We start from the raw sequence: 19,225 nt of genomic DNA on the forward strand, positions 1-19,225 counted from the left end.
ATACACAGTATACCTCTTCCTCCTTTATGCCCCCCGGTTGTGTCTTTAGGAAAAATTAATATAGTCAAAGCATTAGTTTAGCTGAATGGCAAAGCTTCTTAGACCCTACAAAGGACTGTGAGATTGTGCTGTGAGATTTTCATAGCTGTTTAATATTTAGGGAAATAGGCAAATAGCAGTAAGTGCTTCTGGCCTATTCTAAAAACTGTTTGTTGGGAAGTCTCTTCTCTCCCCCCATCTTCTGCCCTGTTATGGTAATACTTATAATACTTGATTCTGAGTTTGCAGAAAGGACACATGCCTCAAAGGCAGCAGGTGCAGGAAGTTCAGGTGGTAGGGTGTGACTTCCTAGAAAAGACTAGAGGAAAGGCCACTTTCAGGCTATAATCAGTCTAGCCAAAAAAATTTCATGTGCACCTAGTCCACATGATGTTCTTTCTGCAATAAAATTGAAAAAAAATTGCTTTGGAATTGCATCTCCTAAAGGTATTGATCTTTTAGGCTGAGGCTGTGTATGCTTTGAATTTTAATGTGCCTCTCCTTTCTCTCTCTCTAGCTGGAATGCTTGCGGCTTTCTCTACAGGATTATAAGCTTTGATATTCAGAAGAGCAAAACTGAAAAATGCCATCTGAGAGGTGCCTGAGGTATAGTACTTGGTAGAGTGTAGGAAGTTGTTCACATTTAGTGTGATGTTTAGCAAGGCATTAATTAGCAGATAGTAAAATGTGAAATTAATGTTTTTGTTCTTTAGTCATTATTTAATACATATCCATGTTATAGTCTGCAAGAGATTGCTGGAGGCAAATGGCAACTAGAAAGCAAAGAGAAGCATGCTGGGGATTGGTTTGGGTCTCAGTCTCTTCATATGTTATCTTGTTTATGGTCTTGTCTATACTTGGAATTTTTGATTGTGGAAGCAACTGCTGTTTTACATTTATGCTGCTGTTAGTGCCTGTTGATTTTTGATGCTTTTACTGTTCATATATTCAGGACATACGTTACTCTTCCGGTTCTTTGAAGCCATTTCAAGCATTCTCTCCAAATTCATCTTTCAGCCTTCCAGAATCTCACATTCTGTCTCTTTCCCTCTTATAGAGTCTTAGTCACCCATATATACTTACCAATCTATCCTTTCTCATTTATTTATTTGTATTGTCCATTGTCTCATCAGAGAGTTGATATTTATGATTTAAGTAATTTCTGGGAGCATTTTGAGGGAAAAACACTCAATAGAATGTATTCGTCTAGTTGCTTTTCTGCACAACCTTCCGCTAGTCTGATATGCTGGTAGGTTCAACTGCTGCTCTATTTTGCAGAGTAGTTAACATTTTTGGGCTGATCTGGGATCTCAGAGGTCTGCCTGATATTATTAGGGTATTCTACCATTCCACTTCTGTTACCTTTTCCCTGGCATGCCTCTGCAGCAGGAGAGAATCAGGAAATCCTTGCATTTTGTAGCTGTTGAATACTGACAGCATCAATACAATGTGGCCATGTAATGTTTAGTGAATTGCTGCATTTTCACTTATAAATTCCAGTTAAATTACCTTGCATGTGTATACGTTCTTCATACATTATTAACAGAAGGGATACAGGCAATTGATTTTTAACTTCAGTCATTCAACTGGAAAAAGCATTAGGATTGAACTGAATTTAAAACCATGCAGGTATTAATGTATATATAATTTCCACACAAAAATTACCCTTGTGCCTTGTCTTTTCAAACTGTTTTCTACTGAGTGAAATAGTCCTTATCTACAAAATGAGATGCATTAACTTCCAGATGATTGTGAGAAAAGTAAGAGGAATGAAGAAACAATTCACAACATTGAGAGAGAGAATAATTACAAAAATAAGTAAAGAGACACCACCTGTAGATATAATTAGGTTATAATATTTGCACAATTAATCTTCCAGTTTTATTATATCCTCAATTCCCTTGGGAAGAAAAAGTTCTTCCAGTTAATACGGAAGGGGAAAGCCTGGTTGTGCAGACTGTATTCTGCAGTTCTGTGAGAATCAGTAACAAAACTGATAGCTTACCATTGATTAAAGATTCTTTATTGTTGCTGATGAAGACTGCAGAAAGTTTCTTTTTTTTTTTTTTTTTTTAATACAGCAAGTTGAACTGGTAGCATTGCTTGCCAAAAACAATGCATCCATTTGACTCGGTCACCCAGCTATAAAAGTTGCAGAAGGGAAAAATTGTTAGCAATAATTACATTTTCACAATCACAATTACATTTTATTTTAACAAGTTAGATTTCTTAAAAATTATCCATTAGAATTTCGTTGGGGTTCCACAAATGGAAGAATTGAGGACAAAGTTTCATTTGAATGAATTATTTTGAAATGTAGGGTATGTCCACGTGTGAAACCTAAACAATTAGAGAAGGTGTTGAAATTCAGATACAGGCTCTTCTCCTGTGTGTGTAATGTGTAAATCTATTTTAGCCATCCTTCTTCCAGAAATAACACCTTAGCTTTTGTCTTTTTTTCAAAGATAAGATTAAAGCGAACGGTGTGCAAGGCAAGTCTGCATTAGTTTGCAGAAGCCAGAAGCGTGGGAGTGGGATATATCGTACAGAGAGTGTGTTGATGGGAATGAAGAATATAGCAGCCACACAGCTGCCGCCATAGCTTGCATATGTAGTTAACTGTGTGATTTTAGTGGAAAGATGAGAGCTTATTTATCTTGTAATCAAATTTCTTTTTTTATACCTTCCCTTTGATTTATTCATGAATGACTCTCTGTAAACTCATCTTCTATAAAGACCTAGATTCTCAGGCAATATGAGTTGGTGAAGTCTCACAGATTTCAGATGAACTGCATTGTTTCATCCCAAAGAGGCTTTGCAGATTTTTTTGGTTTGTTTCTATTCGTATTTATTTATGACTGTGTTTGCACATAAAAATGCATCTGCAGTTATATTCCCTCTCCTCTTGTCTGATTTCTAAGGAAGCCAAAATCAGACAATCCTAGGCTGGATGACAGAAGTCCTGCATTCATGCAAGGAGATATTTGGAGGCGGTGGAAGGCCTGAGTGTAAAAAAGGCTTCATAAATGTGAATGACCTTAAATCATCTGAAAACTTCCAGTAGTCCAGTATCAGGCTTAAACAGGCCACCTGAGACCAAGAGTCTTCATTCTTTTGAGTAGGGCTAGCTACACAGATGCATACTCCTTCCCACTAATGCATCGATTTGAGGTACTCAAGGGTTGTTTTTCTGTCACTCCGTTGACCTAGGGCTTTATTCTTTTCATTTAGCTTGACAATGATTTTGAGTTAATTCTGTGAGTCCAGCTGACATCCAGAAGCAAATGAAAATGAGAACAGTTGAGATTTTTGAATCTGAGTATGTAATCAGATTTCATAATACTGTTAGACTGAGCTTTTCTTGTGATGGATGTACCATGAAAAGATTTTGCATAATACGGTTCACAACTTTCTTTCCAAGATTTGTCGAACAACGTTAGAAAAAGTTGTTCTATATTGCTGATAGAATCTACTAGTTTCCTACATTTATTTTTTACATTTATTACATTGATAAAATCTTTTCCCTTTTTCCTCTCAGCGTTCAGGAAATGCTGACAGGTCAGAGGCTTTGTCAGTCGAGCTCCCATAACGATGCTGTCCTGGCAGCCCTGAACCAGCAAAGAAGTGATGGCATACTTTGTGATATCACCCTTATTGCTGAAGAGCAGAAATTCCATGCACATAAGGCAGTCCTGGCAGCCTGTAGTGACTACTTCCGAGTAAGTCCAAATATTTATTTTTTTTCTTTTCTTACAATAATATTGAAAGTTACTCCAAGTATAGAAGGGAGAATGGTTATCCACACCATACTGAATAAACTGTAAATTTGAGCCTGGAAGAAAATTCAGTATTAATGCATATCTGGTAGAGTATACAACTTTAAATATCCACATACCTATGATAGGAAAGAAACGCAAATAGAAATATCAAGGACATAATTAAGTTCTTTTTAACATTATTAATAATTTTGTCTTTTTTTTTTTTTTCCCATGATGAAGTTTTTTTTTTTTTTTTTAAGAACTTGGGCATGTAGAGAAAGGAAATTTAAATCTTAATAAATATAAATCAGCTTGATAAATAAATTTAAATCAGCTTGAGAGTGAATTTTTATAGGAATGTAAACAGTTATTCTCAAAGAGGACTGGTAATTTTATTCTCCTCTCAGAGCCTGTAGTAATGTTTTGAGTGTAATAAAGCTTGTTTTCAGAAGCAAATGTTCCTGAAATGTAAAGGTTAAAATATTTTTTGCAAAACCTGACTAAATCAGATGCTCAGCATGGAAAATTGAACCCACATGATAAAGGTGGAGTAGTTGAAAAATTGAGATTTCTAATAGAAAAAGCATTTTTTTTTGTAAGAGGCAAAGCTACCAACCTTCATCATAGTATATCTGTTCAAAATGTTGGACTGTCTGTAGCTCTTTAGTTGACTGGTGTTTTTTTTTGAAAGTGTGAGTCATTCTGTTGTTATTTGGAGACTAAAGCTGAAATTAATTTAAAGGTCTGTTTTCTGTAACAAAGCAAGTTTATTTAATATTTTGCCTACACTGTAATTGTATTGCTACAAGCACCATTATGGTGACCTTTCTGTTCTGTTAGAATAGTAATACAGTGTATAGCAACTTTTCAGTATCCCTAATTATTTGAGCATAATTTTCATCTCCTTTGGAGTTGTCTCTTTTTTTTTTTTTTTGGTCAGAATTGAGTAAATTATTCTACATATTTAAGAAAGAAATATTGTTACCTTGATATTATTTTTATCGTGATGACTTTAAGGCAATTGATTGCTCATTTTTTGAGCTTGTCTGCATGCTTCTGTGTTCTGCTCATGCAGACTTTGTACCGTGGTAGCTGTTAATATTGCTTTTTCGTGGTGCCTTGGCCTGCTGTCACGCAGATTGCTTAGCACTGTTTTTTTCCCTTTGCCCCTTCCCTTTACTTCTGTGCAAAGATAAAGAGGGATTTGGGAGCTCTCTAGCTCCAGTGAGTGTTACATATACCTGCTGGTGGTAGATATACTGCAGGACTGATCTTCTGGCTTAGCTGAAATATTTTAATAAGCGTGCCACACAATTCCTTGAGACCTGTGAAATGCATTCCTTCCAGAGCTATTTGTATTCAGTGTATAGAAACATCATAGAGTGGGCAGCTGTACCGTGTTTAAGTGGTGTGGTAGGAACAGCTTCTACCTTAGTCACTTATTTATTGACCTTGAGATTTGGGGCGCAGTGACTCAGCTTGTCACTTCCAATTGAGTTACTTGCTGTTTGCTGAATGGTTACTGCAAATTGAAATCTTAATGCCTTTTGGCAAAGAAAAAAAAAGCTTTATAGTAGATCAGATTAATAACTGCTACATAAATCTCTCCTACTAAAAATACCAAATGATTTATGCAGCATTTGGTAATTTGATCTGCCCCCAAACTGTTATAATTTGGTAGGACAAATTCTTTAAACTTCTAGTATTGGCTATAAATATGAAACTCTTGCTTTATGAAATCAGTCAAACAATTTCTATTATTAATGGACAAAAAGCTTTGTTAAAAATTGAGAAATTAGATTTGATTTATTAGATTTATTCTGCAGAAACGTGGTGAAAAAGTGACTAGAATCAGGAATATAGTATGTAATCATTTAAAAAAAAAAACAGGTTGATTAAAAAATAATAGTTAAACTGGGATTATAAATGTTTTTATATCTAGGGAAATTTTGTCTAATTTGAGCTACCAAGCATTCATATTCTAACATATAGGAGAATGATGGCAATTTTCATTTAGAGTCAGGGAAGAGAAATAGACATCTCCAGAGGATGATAAAGGAGGGTAGAAGACTTATTTAGGATGAGATGAATCACCATATGGAAGTGCAAGATTTCTCTCCAGTGGTCATAAAGAATAGACTTAAGTGCTTCATATTTAGCTGTTAAAGTTACATAAGGTGAGTTCTACCCTTAGTTTTCCTGGATTTCCTTGGAGGAATTGTTGGAAGAACCTTGTGGTCTTTCTAACTGTGCAGAAGTCATTGCCAAGATATATTTACCTTTCACTAATTTTTGAGAGATTTTTTCATGTAAGCACAGAACTGCAGGGGATAGGATTCTGAGAACATCAGATGTTGCAGTTAACGTGAATAAAATTGAGATGACAACGCTATACATCAACGTGACACAAAGAACTTGCCTTTTGTAGCTTCAGGTTACTGTAGCTCACAGATTTGATTAATATACCAGCCTGCCCCCAGCTCTCTCTGGGGTGGCTGTCGTCCAGTTCTGATCGCATAGATTCCCAAGAAGTATGCCCAATTGTACTCAAGGCTCTGTCAGCATGAATATTTATTTTTGTTTTCTTTTTTGCCACTTCTCTAAAAACAGCTTGTACAAGAGACGGGATATTTGCTTCCTACAGATCCCACGTACGGTTTTCTACGTGTTCTGTGTCTATTTTGATTTAAATGGAGCTACTGCTGAGATTGTACTTTCTTGATGAGAATAGCAAATCAGCCAAGCAGCATGTTTCTTTTCAAATTGCCATTTATTTTCTTGTTTTACTGCAACAGAAACTTTAACACTTTAGCAGGATGACTGTGTGTCCCGTTACAAATGGATGAGAGAGTTGGAGCCATTGTATGTAAAAGAGTGGTGAATGTCAGACATTGGTTTTTATTATCAATTTTTCTTTGGGGTTATAGTCTGGGGTAAATTCTTCATTTGCTTTTCTAAGACAAGATAGGGACCTGAGCTTCATCAAATACTGAGCTTTGACCAGCACCAGGGGTAACAGCGTGCCATCCTGGTTTCCAGCTGGTATAGTTAGTCTTGTAGTTTCAGCTGTGCTGAAACATGAGTATTTAAATTAGAAATTAGAATAGTTCAGTAGGAAGGGACTTACAAGGGTTATTGAGTGCAACTGCCTGTCCTAAGTATAACATCTGATTTGGGAGTTTGTATCATTTAGATACAAAAATACTCTGTATGTATGACTTTTTTCCTTTTTTTTCATAGAAAAAATACAGTTAAGTTGACAGTTTAAGCACTTGAGGATTAGGATTTTCAATTTCCTTTCTTTACACCATCTACTGAAGGACCTCTTCTTCTTTCAAAATGAGCTAGGGAACACAGGAGTCAGCTTCTTACCCTTAAAGATTCATGTAAAGAATAGTAAATAAATGCATTTTTATGAATTATTTTCTTAAGTAACAAACAGCATTATAGGCAAAGTTTTCTGTATGACATGCTGCAATTTGCTGTTTGTCTCAGTCTATTGCAGCAAGACAAGGAGGTTTAGTTAGTGAGTATATGTAAATTGTGATAGCTCTAGCAAGTAAGTGGTTTCCAATTAAAAGATATTTTTTTTTCTTTTTTCCCCTCTGGGAACAAAATGAAATGTTACTGCATGACTTCGTTAGTAGGCATTTACAGTGTTGGCAGGTGATTATGTAACATCAAGCTTTTCTTGTACAAAATGCATTGGTTTTCCAGTCAGAACAACTCCTTTCTCCTTCCTTATTTTTCGTTTGAGTGGATTTATAGTCATAGGACTAGATTATTTTTTTCTCAGATGTACATTTTCTGTGTTATCTGGATTGACAGGATTATATCAATTAACTATAATAGATTTTAAAATGTCAATAATATCCTGATTTTTTTTCCCACAATGAGCACATTCACTTCTTAAGAGAATCTTTCTTTGAAATTAACCTAATAGATACTAATTTTGTTTACAGTCTTCGTACTTTTAACTGTCACAATTGATTTTTAAGCATTTTATTTTCAGAATTTTTCCTGTTCTCTTTCCTCCCTGTCAACAGAGTATATCTTCCTGTGTACACAGCAGTGCTGATTGTTCTTATTTTGTAATATGTTGCATCATTTTTGCGTAAGGTTAGAGAACTGATTTTTATAAACAAATTCTTGAGGTGTGAAAGATTGTATGAAGCAAATAGTTTCCAAGGTCTTGTTACGTAAGTCATAAAGACGAAAAGGCTCTCCCTAACACATTTTAGGGGTAGCTGTAAGGACCTCTAGTTCTGACATGCTATTACGACCTGGAACGGTTGCTTATTTAGAAATCCTTCTCCCAGATAACTTTTAAAAATGTTAGATCTTTGCATTTGGACCAAATAAATTCTGTTGTTCTGGTAACATCTATTCACTGCTGAGACTTTTGTGCTAAATGAGGCTGTTACCCTCACGATAAGCTTCCTGAGTAGGTTGGGAAACATTTCTGTCTAAACTTTTCCTGGGATCAGTTTAATTTCATCTTCTCAGTTGGAAATTACAATGTATTTGAGAAATTAAAGTATTTCATCTGTTTTAATTGCCTAACACAACTTTGGTAGATCTCAGTCACATAGATTCACTGTGGCATCTAAATTTGTTTCTAAATTACTTTTTTTCAATTTCCCAAGCATATAAAATCTTTGCTTTTGCTAAATGATGTATGTGCCATCTTGTTTTTAATTACCGTAGGCTCTTCCACTCAAATCATGTAAACTATAGCCTTCATAAGGATATTGCTGTTATATTTACTAGCAATTAACTTGAAGTAAATTCCTATTTGTCTGTTATCTGCCTGTAACTTGCACCCAAGAGTAGTATTTTAATGAATTTGAAACCCAAAGTTCTGAGTTAGACCAATCACTGTCAACAAGGTAATGCTAAGAAGGAAATGCAATTGAAGAACAGATTCTGCTTAAGTTGATTCTGTTCAATTTTATCTTCTCAGATATGAGCTATGATACATAGAATTCACAGTCCCCAAAACAACAACAAAAAACATCTCAAAAAAAACCTAAAATGTTTTACAGTACTAAAAGTTCCTAGCCAAATCTATTAATTTAAGAGATGATTTTTGTCTAACTCCTGAACTTATATCTAATATAGACTTGTTGAGGACAACACAGGCTGAAACCTAATTTTTCTTTCTTTTTTTTTTTTTTTTTTAATGTAGCATGATAATACCATAGGAATAGTATGTGTTATCAACATCTTTACTAAGTTTAATCAAATCATTCGAAGTAATGAAGCACAGGCATGTGTGAAGTGGCTCACTGTCTGAAGGCCTTTCTATCTGAATAAACTGTTGTTTACTTCTTAACTGTGCATGAAGGTGGCTTGCAAATGATTTAAGGCTTTCTAAATCAATATTTTACTGTATTTACTATCAAAGTGGACAAGGTAATGGCGTGTGTCTGGGTTATTTTACTTAGTTCAACCTTATCTTTGCAATTAATGCTTCTTTCTTCTGTGAAGTTCTGAAGCAATTTTCCATTGCTGCAGACAGAATTCCCACAGCATGGCCGTGTGGGTACTATCACAAACATTTGTAATATTTTCTAAATTCTATTTTCAAATACCCCGCAGTTATGTTGTCACTAAATACGTTTGTCACAATTCTCATAATGTGTAAATAAATTAATTGCAATTCTGCTGCTCTGGATGGTAAACAATATCATGTCTTACTCTCTGAGTCATCCACTTAATTTTTATTTTTACTTTTTTTGAATTCCCTGTACAGTAAGTGCACCATGAGTAAGTGTGGCAGAATCAACTCTGCAGTTAGTGAGGTAGGCCTTAGGAGACTGTAGCTCACCATCTCTAATTAAATTAGTGTTATAGCAACATGTGGTGGTTGGTAACTATTCAACTGATATGTTTTCTCAATTTAAAAGCAGGGCAGAAAGCAGTAGGAGTCATTGCAGCCTTGTTGCTGTAATTTCCAATTCTCTTTGCCATCTTCTCTTTTACTTCCTCTAGCTTACCTCCCTTCAATTTTTCAGCATTTTTATAGCAGAGTTCTGAAGCTAGGCTGGGCTCTGCAGCAACTTGTGTGTTGCTGCAAGTGTCTGCCAGTGGAAAGCCAACTTACTGGAGCAGGGCTGTGGCATGGAGCTGTTTCACACCGATTTTCTTCTCAGTCTCTGCAAGCTGGTGAAGTCTTAAATCTTAGAACTGTTGGATGCAATAGACGCTTTCTATATTTTGCAGTCCTCATTAGTATCTTCCTACACAACCTCAGGAGAAGTTAAAGCTGTTATTTTGTGGGTGTACTAAAGCTGAAAACCCCTTCTTCTCCAACCACCTGAGTGATTTACTTGGGCAGTGTGTCACTTCTAGGTTCAGCGAGTAGGACTGACATACCATGAGAAGTATCCAAAGAGAGGCAAGACTGCTGAAGAACTAAAAACATGATCTATATCTTGCGCTCGCAAAGGGTTCATAGGTGGTTTTAGGATGTTTTAAAGCTATAAAAATAGCTGTTTTTCTTTTGGATGCTTCTTCAGGGTTTCATGCATTCCACTTCATTTGTACAAGGAGAAGCCCGTCATAATGCACATGCTTTTGCCTTTTACATTGCACATTACGCTTGTTAGAAATTTTATAGGAAATATCTTACTTTAAAAAAAATCAGTTTCTTCATTGTCAGCAGTGCCATTTTTTGCACCTTGTTAACAACTTCATTTCAGTAGCCTGAAATGCAGTATTGGCTAGTTGAATTCTTGTCATTGTAGGCCTTCATCTAATAAAAGGTTGTATTTAAGCAGTAGAACCTCTATATTTGGCGGTCCTGAACAGCTTTATGTTGTTGGTAAATGTTGTAAAATGCTGCTGGTTGCTTACCTTTGGCAGGAGTTAATCTGCCTAAGTTAACCTGTATTCAAACTTAGACATCTAAAACCAGGCTGAGTCCCAATCCACTCTTACTGGATGACCTAGTGTGCAAGTGACCAATGAATTAAACTGCCTCTCCATTTAACAGGTAAAGCCTCAAAAGAAAGAGATACCCTTAGCAGCATTGAGTGAGAATGAAGAATGGCCCACTGTGTCAGATTGTTGACTACTTGCTTTAGGAGTAGCTGTTTGTGGTGCCTGGAGAAAAAGAGTAAGAACCGGCTAAACTTAATGTGTCCCTGAGAATTCCCACCTGTGCTTAGCTTGGGCATTTCCAGAGCAGGGTGTGATTTCTGTCTGTTCAGTAACCCTAAAAAAGTGTCTCATCCAAGCTTTTATCCTGTTTCCCATTGAGGCTGTGCAAGACATGTTGTCCACTGTGTGCTCTGACAAGGGACCACTTCATTATTGTGAAGAAATACCTTTTGTTTGTTCTTCTGAATCTGATTTCTACCAGTTTCATTTCATTTTCTCTGGTTCTTCTGTTGGAAAAAACAACAAACTGTCGGTTCCTAGGTGTTCTTCTCATGGCACTCAATCATCATCTCTCTTTCAGGTTGGAGGCTTCTAACTTTCTCAGATATTACTCAAATGGAAGCCGTTCCATATTCTTGGTCATTCTTTGGATCTTCTCTAGTATATCTTTTGTGAGATTTGTGTGCAGTGTTAGGCGAAGCATAGACTTCTGCCTGGGCACAGGGTTGTTTTCTGTTTTGTTCTCTCTCAACTTAAAAAAAAAAAAAAGTCTAAGTTTTTTGATTGCTTTTTAAAACTTTTTTAAACTTTTTTTTTCTTTAACCATTGCTGCGTACTGAACTGACACCTTCAAGAAACTCTCATACTGCAAAACTTCTCTTTTGAACTGTAATGTTCAGGAGGGACACCATCACTTTCATATTTAAGATGTTTTTTCTCATGTGGATCACTCTACATTGAATTTTAGGCCAATCACTCATCTCATGCAATACTGTCACAGTTTATCACATTTTGCCTGTGCCCTTACTAATTGGAATAGCTTTGTCTCAATGGATGCTGTAGCTGTACTGGTCTCACCCTTTCCCAGATTGTCTCTGGATATGTTAAATATGCAAGACTGATGTGCTCCACTGGAATCAACACTCCCCTGTAAAAACTGGCCAGCTATTTTATTTTATTTTACTTTATTTTATTTTACTTTATTTTATTTTACTTTATTTTATTTTATTATTATTTTATTATTAATTTATTATTATTCTATTTTTTTTTTATTTAAATTTTCCCCTCCCCATCTTCAATCACTCATTTATCCAGGCAAAGACCTCTGTTTTTCTTTCCTCTCTTGGATATTTCGTTTTAAAGGCCTTTGAAGAACTTTGGATTCACAAAAAAGATTTTGACACTTTGTGGAAAAGTAATGGTTAGAGCCCAGTATAACATTCTCTTCATCAGTAGACTATAGCTATTACTTTTACATGTATAAAAGCAATTTTACATGTGTGTGTATGTGTACGCAAAACTCAAAATCTAGTAAAACATTTACCATTTCAGCTGTGTGGAGCATTCTCAGCTCCATGGATGCAAGGAGCATGGATGAAATAAGAATGTGGTCTTCCAAGATTTATAGAGTACCAGCTATAAAAGCAAGTAACAACTGTACATAAAGCCCATTTGAAAGCAATATTACTAGATATTTAGATACCTTATAAAATATCTGTGTTTTTAGAAGCTCTCATACCTGGTACTGAAGTACCTGCCTTTCCAGAATTTGATTTCAACACAAAAGGAGTAGATATCAAGCCTGTGGAATTTTTGGGAATAATTAAATTGGCATCATTGGGGTTTGTTACTTTAGAGGGGTTTTGTTTGTCAGAGGTGAGGGAAAAGTCAAAGGTTAAATGAGAACAGCCAAATGTAGACCACTAAAAATAAAATGAAGAGATGAGGTTATAGAGGCATTTGTTCCAGAGGAGATATCAGCTGAGCTCTGCCCTTGATCAGCTGATGAAAGCTACTGTGAGAAATGACTGTAATATTAGCAAAAACTTGGTTAGTCAAGACGTTCTTCTTCTATTTACCAAATAGCTGATGTTTAATTGCTGTTGTAGGTTTTCTCAGTAAAAGGATATGGAAAACCAAAGAAAAAATTGGTCATTGAGCTGGCTTTGTTCTCTAGGCTTTGTATCATATAGCTTAATAAAGATATCAGTGGGTATTAGGTGTGGTACTTTAGCAAAGTTATACTGTGATCATAATGGAAAATAGTTTTATAGTCATAATGGAAAACAAGATTTTTTTGAAAGATATAAACTGTTCCTAGTTTAACCCTTCATAAAATGGGCTGGATATGAAAGGTATCTGGCACAAACCTTCATAAAATGAACCATTTCAAATTGCAGCATTAGGCTTCTCGCATAACAAGTATGCTTTTGCAGTTAAGCTGCAGAATAGGAGACAATTGTTGCAGTTTACTATTGGTTGGTACATTTGGATTTCAGTGTGTAATGACATTTACGTCACATAATGACTAGCTTCTTAGAAGCTAATTATAATAACTAAGATTATGTTATTCCAATTCTGCTAAATGAAACTTTGCCGTACAACTATTTAGTTATGACTTACATACTGTGAGGTGAGAAACTTCTTGTCTTGCTATGTTGAGTTTGCTTTTAAAAGTAGCCCCTCTTAAAGGTGTCAACACTTTCTCTTTTTCTTTCTTTCTTTTTTTTTCCCCCCAAAAATATAAAGAAGGTTTGCCTTCTGGAATGAAATGTGTTGTGGTAAAGTGCTAGCTCAAGAGCTGACTTTTATTCCAGTTTTATTTTGAGCTTGGTTTTGATATCACTTGCTAAAATCATCAAAGGAACAATAGGCTTATGCATTCACTGGGAAGCATTACACCAATTTAAGCCAAAATTTGCAAATGTGACTCATACTTTTCTGTGCTTGACTGGAGATGCTGTAAAAAAAATCTGTTTTTAGTTATGCTGCTCCCTTCATATTCCAGAAGGCAGGCCTATTTAAGAGTGACTATTGTTAGGACAGGCTGTACGTTAATGCAGATTTCTGCAATGCATTGCATGGCACGGTCCTTGCAATTCAGTTTTCTTTCTTCTGCCACAGTGAAAGTGATTTTAGCATTCAGAATCACCTGTAGTGACTCATTTCTTTTGCAGTAGTGAAACTAAGGGTACTGTAGCTGTGGTAGTTCACTTATTATTATTATTATTATTATTTATTTATTATTTATTATTTATTACTATTATTATGATATGGGATTGCACATAATTGTAGAATTATTGTTTCTACAACATAACTTAGGCTACTTTTGAACATAGGCCTTTTTAGTGATGAAATCATTAGCAACTCATCAGGAATAGTAAGCAATGATCTGTCCTTTTAACTCGTATCTCAAATTATGTTTGTGCATCTAAACAGAAGTTTGGAGAAGCCATGTTATACTGGCTATTAAGAGTACGGTCATCAAAATATGTACTATATTTGATGTATATTCAATCAAGAATTTAACTTGTTAGTAAGAAAATGCTTCTCTAGTTGTTTATTTTGACTGAAAGTAAAGACCCTGTGCCTTGTTACAATCAAGAAAATTACTTTGTTCCTGCTGGGTGGCTCCCAACAAGTGTGCACAAATCACATTCTTAGCTCTTCTAAACAGCAGTGCACCTCTTTACTTCCATTTGTGTTACTTGTTTCTAAAGCTACTAAGTGGTATCTCTGTATTAACAGTGCAATGTAACAAGTGTATAACATAAATGATTGATTTGGTATGCTCTTAGGTGCAGTATATCACTGTCTGACACTGATGTACTGAAAGAAATGGCAAAAGGTCAAAGGAATTTGCTAACAGTAACGCGAGCCTTAGGTACTGTGCATAAAATTGTATATTGTTCAGTTTCTCCTGTATTTCTTTTCATCTCTTTAACCATATAGTCCCGTAAACTGGGAATGAGAGCTGACCTTTTCATTTTACAGGATTCATTTTAGTTGAATGGCAAATGCTTAAAAAACAATATTTAGATAGATTTCATTGAGCAGATGTATTACTGCAGGCTCAGTTATCAATGATTGACATTATGTGACATTTTCTCTGAGAGTTTATACAGAACTTGTTCAGAAGAATCATGTAATAAGCCTCTTAATCACATTTCGTGTAGTTGGTATTGATGGATATGTTTTTTCAGTGCGCAGGAGACTCCAGAGGACATGCCTTATGATTGATTTAGGACAGACAGGCTTAAAATGGGAGGAAAACAAAACAAAATTATCATGTTAGTTATGAGAAGAACAAACCATGTTTTTACATGCAGTGAGGAAATATTTACATATTAAATTGATTATTTAGATAAGTGTATGTTACATATCTAGAATGTGGTTAATATTTGATACAGACTGTCATCTGTCAAAGTAGTACCTTGATTCTTGTTTATTCAGTCTGATTTTTTTATTATTATAGGTAAAAACAGCAAAGAAGAAGCAATATTGTTTATGTAATGAAGGATTAGAACATGGAAGTTAAGAACAACTAAAGGTTAATACTACAAAGGGGATTAAATAGATTATGAGTTATTTATTTAATTACTGTTACGCGAACATTGAGGTGATACTTTTAGTACAAACTGCAAAGGAGAAAGTTTTGGCCTGACAGACTTTATAGTCCAAACAGATGTGTCTCAGGACTGGATATTTACAAATTTGAGCAACCCATATAAAGATAAGGCTAGGTACCAAATCAGGAAGAATTTAAGACTGTAAGTTGTTCCATTGATGCTGGTAAGATTCCACAGGCTTAAAATTACACATGCAATAAAAAATACTGAAGTATCACATCATAACTGAGTTCCCTGAGCAGTGTAGAAAATTGATTCAAGATCTCTTAAGTGCTAGTTTACTTTCTTAATAGCTTCTGTGATGCATCAGAGAAGTACAATCAGTTTCCTGATAAGAAAAAGATGTAAAACAGAAGAACATAGAAGTAAATGAATATGTTGTGGGAAGTGAATCTGAATAGGCATTTTCAGTAAATGCAGTGCTTTATCTATTTTAAAATATTTTAAAGAAGAACTCAAGCAATATCATTGTGGAATTGTGGAGGCAGAAATTTGAGATGATAATTCTGCTCTTCTAAAACAGTAAACCAGTACTCGACAGTGTTATCTTAAAAATTCAGTGCAAGAAGATACATAGGTAACCTTGACAATGACACTCATAATAGTTCTCCACCAATTAGCTTGCTTGAAAGACAGAATAGATGTTCACTCATTTTCAGAATTGTCCTGTTTTCTTCAGGTCTAACAACTACATATTAGTTTTTTTATTTTCTTCAGATGTATTTCTGAATTGGGTGGAAGAAGTTAGTTACGGAGGTAATATGATTACCAAATAAGCTGCTTGTTTCATTTTGAATCGTAGCTGTAGAGTTCAGTAATAAAAGAGTCTGGGTGGGATGGCATGCTTACGGTTTAATTTATGCAAAGAATGGTAGGATTTTTTTTTTCCCTGTAACTTTTGACCAGAGTTCTTAAAATATAGCTGATAATTTTTCAGGGAAAGTAGGAGCAATTATTTATTTACTTATTTTTAACAGAGTACTCTGTACTTAAGAGATGAGTAAGCTCATGTGCACAGAGGCTAACTCGCTGCTAGTTCATCTTGACATCCTGTGTGTTCATCTTTTTTGAGTGTGTTGCAATGAAAGGAACTACAAGAATGCTAGTTCACTCTGTGCCAACTTTCCACTCTCCCTATCTGGTTGTGATTGTGAGGAAGTGCAGCAAATGGGTATACCCTTTACAGTAGAGTATATGTCAGATTTCTGGACACGAGCAACAGCTGAAGGTAAAGGCAGGCTCTGGTACCGCAGTTGCAAAAGCTCTAACTGCCAGTTAGAGTCAAGGATGAAAGATAACAGGGTAAGCTGAGTGGGAGATACTTGTATTGCACTGTGTGAAGCAAGCCTGGACTTGCTGAAACCCTATGAACATCCTGGGAATGCAGCTTCTAATTCAGATGTTTCTGAAGAATCCTGGGATTACTGTGTTTGCTGCCTGACTGATAACACTGTGGTTGAGCGAGAGTTTGTGCAGTTCAGAGCTATGTGTTAGTAGTGGGGGATCCAAGTGGTCTTCGGCTGTAGTAGTAGACGTAGGACTAGGGCTGCTGATAGTTATCAAAACAATGTTTGAGAACAGCAAAGCGGGATGGAAATGCTCTTTTTTGGGTTACTGTAGATTAGCTCAGTTTACTCTTTTTTTTTTTTTTTTTTGAAAGCTTAGGTTTATTTTAAGTTGCTTTTAGAGATGAATCAAAGAAAAATAAAGATTTCAGTCACTTCACATTCTTGCTGAGGGAGCTTTGAGATATTTCAGAGGTTATTGCTATGCAATGGAACAGTTTACTTTATTACTGGAAGAGCCAGGGCATTTCTTGAAGGCAGTAATTTAGATGTTCATTTGCTCATCTCCCATTTGGAATGTATCACAAAAGTTGGTTGGGGCTGATGTAGCTGAAACAAGGGATAAGCATAAGAAGGTCAAGGTAGGGAAACGGAAGGCATTATGTATGGATTCAGCCTGTCATAATTGGCAGTCTGCAACTATTTTTAAAGAGCTACTTACCCCTAAGGCTTTTGAACTAGAAATGACTTACACGAATTCAGGTAAGTGAAAGAGAACTCAGGTTCTTTATATATAATTATATACGTATAATTTGTCACATGAAACACACTTAAAGGTGCAAACATTTTTCAGTTTCTCCTTGCTGTTATGGTTTGTAGTTTTCATTCCAGAAATACTCATATTAAGAAAACAGAAGAAATTCTAAAGATGAATATAATGAAAGGAAGCAATTAACTTCTGTCTCTTCAGCTTTCATTCCTCAGTTCAGTCAACCCATTACTTAGGATTAAAGTTTTCACCTATTTTAGGTATCTAGGCTAAGCTAAGTGTTTAGGCTTCCTCTACAGTTACAGAGTAGAAAGGATACTTGATACAGCCTCACCTTGAATATTGTGTGTAGTTCTGGGCTCCGCAATATAAAAGGATAGTAAGATATTTCATCACGCTAAGTCCTGTAAATGGGTGTTTAAACATATCTATTTCTATCTATTGATTATCCACAAAACACTTTCACTTAATTTTGTTATACAGCTGCCTATCTTTACGTACTGTTATTACAGGCCCCAATGACAATTTGTTCTCCTATTCTCTCAAGTTTCCAGTATTTTACCAATTTTCTTTCTATCCAGTATTTACACAGCATATCATTGCTCATTTAATGACATTTTTACTTTCCTTTAAACACTTTTTAAATGTTAAACAGGTTTTCTTCAGATTTAAATTAGCACCTAATGGTTTTCAATGTCTTTCAAATATATTCCTGTAATTTATTTGAACTTGTATCAGTGTTCAAATTGTACATGTATGTATATATTAAACTCCCATCAGAAAGCTTATAAAAGCTGAAGAATTCAGTTTATTTCTACCTAGGTCACTAGTAGTAAGTCACTTAAAATTTTGGTCACCATTCTTTTCAAGTATAACAATTTGTTCTTTTTATATTTGTTTACTTGTCTCCTGAGACTGTACGTGTTTTATAATTCTGTTTCTGTCCTTTAAAAGGACACTGAGTTGCATGGAATTCACTGAAAGTATTTACTTGTGTAAAATATTGTACAACGTGATTAAGTTGTTTTCTGACGATTTACTGCTTGCTAAGCCTGCCAAGGCTATAAGATTGATGTGTACAAATGGGGACAAGCTCATTACTGTCACAGATATGGATCATCTGAGTAAGTAAGAAAGTGACTCGAAGGCAAGGAGCAATTTTGTACCTCACTGTTTCTGACAGCGAGCAATTTGTATTTGGGGGATTTTTAATATTCTTTTCATGTTTCTGTATTCCTAAAGTTGTATTTTGTGAAGGAGTCTGTACCTGTTGTTGCAGAGCTGCATGACTGATTAAAAAAATCAATGGATCTAGACACTTTTTGTCTAATTTATTACAGTTAAATTAAAATAAATATACATTATTATTCTGATTTGGTGGTGTTTCACACCCATCTTGCATTTTGATTTTAAAATCTAAGCAGCTGCAAAAGCTGAGCATAGGAAGTTAGAACCAATGACTGTGCTATGCATCATTTACTCAGGCTGTTCTGCCCAGTTACATCAGATCTGATCACATCTTTACCTGTTGTTGTGTTGCATCCAGTGTTGAGCTCTTGTCTTATTTTGTGTTCTATGTAAACAGCTCCGTAAAGGTGCCTTTGGCTGCTGAGGGCAAACCAGTGAAACTGCAAGGTGCTGTGTATTAAAGGCCAACCAACTTGCTATTCATCTTCAAAGTCAGATTTTCAAGATGTCAGAGAGCTGCTTTTGTCAAATACAGTTTGATTATTTTTATCCAAGGATTGTGCCCTTCATTTTCCTCTCAGAAGTTCACTAGCTCTGATTCTGTTTCAGGCTTAGATTAGAAGAAGAATGGAGGGCTGTTTCCTCCCCTCTTTCTCTTTTTATGGGTAATGA

General features: G+C 35.4%; 1 protein-coding gene across 1 annotated transcript in view; it reads left to right on the top strand.

The window, feature by feature from the left end:
- Positions 1-19,225, top strand: part of KLHL32 (kelch like family member 32) — a 122,680-nt gene that overhangs the window by 26,464 nt on the left and 76,991 nt on the right. Inside the window, 2 exon segments of the mRNA XM_040552897.1 lie at positions 557-645; positions 3,578-3,758. Of these exon segments, the coding sequence (XP_040408831.1) occupies positions 623-645; positions 3,578-3,758 (204 nt within the window). The 5' untranslated portion in view covers positions 557-622.

Source organism: Cygnus olor, chromosome 3 (assembly GCF_009769625.2).
Source record: "Cygnus olor isolate bCygOlo1 chromosome 3, bCygOlo1.pri.v2, whole genome shotgun sequence".
NCBI classification, from domain to species: domain Eukaryota; kingdom Metazoa; phylum Chordata; class Aves; order Anseriformes; family Anatidae; genus Cygnus; species Cygnus olor.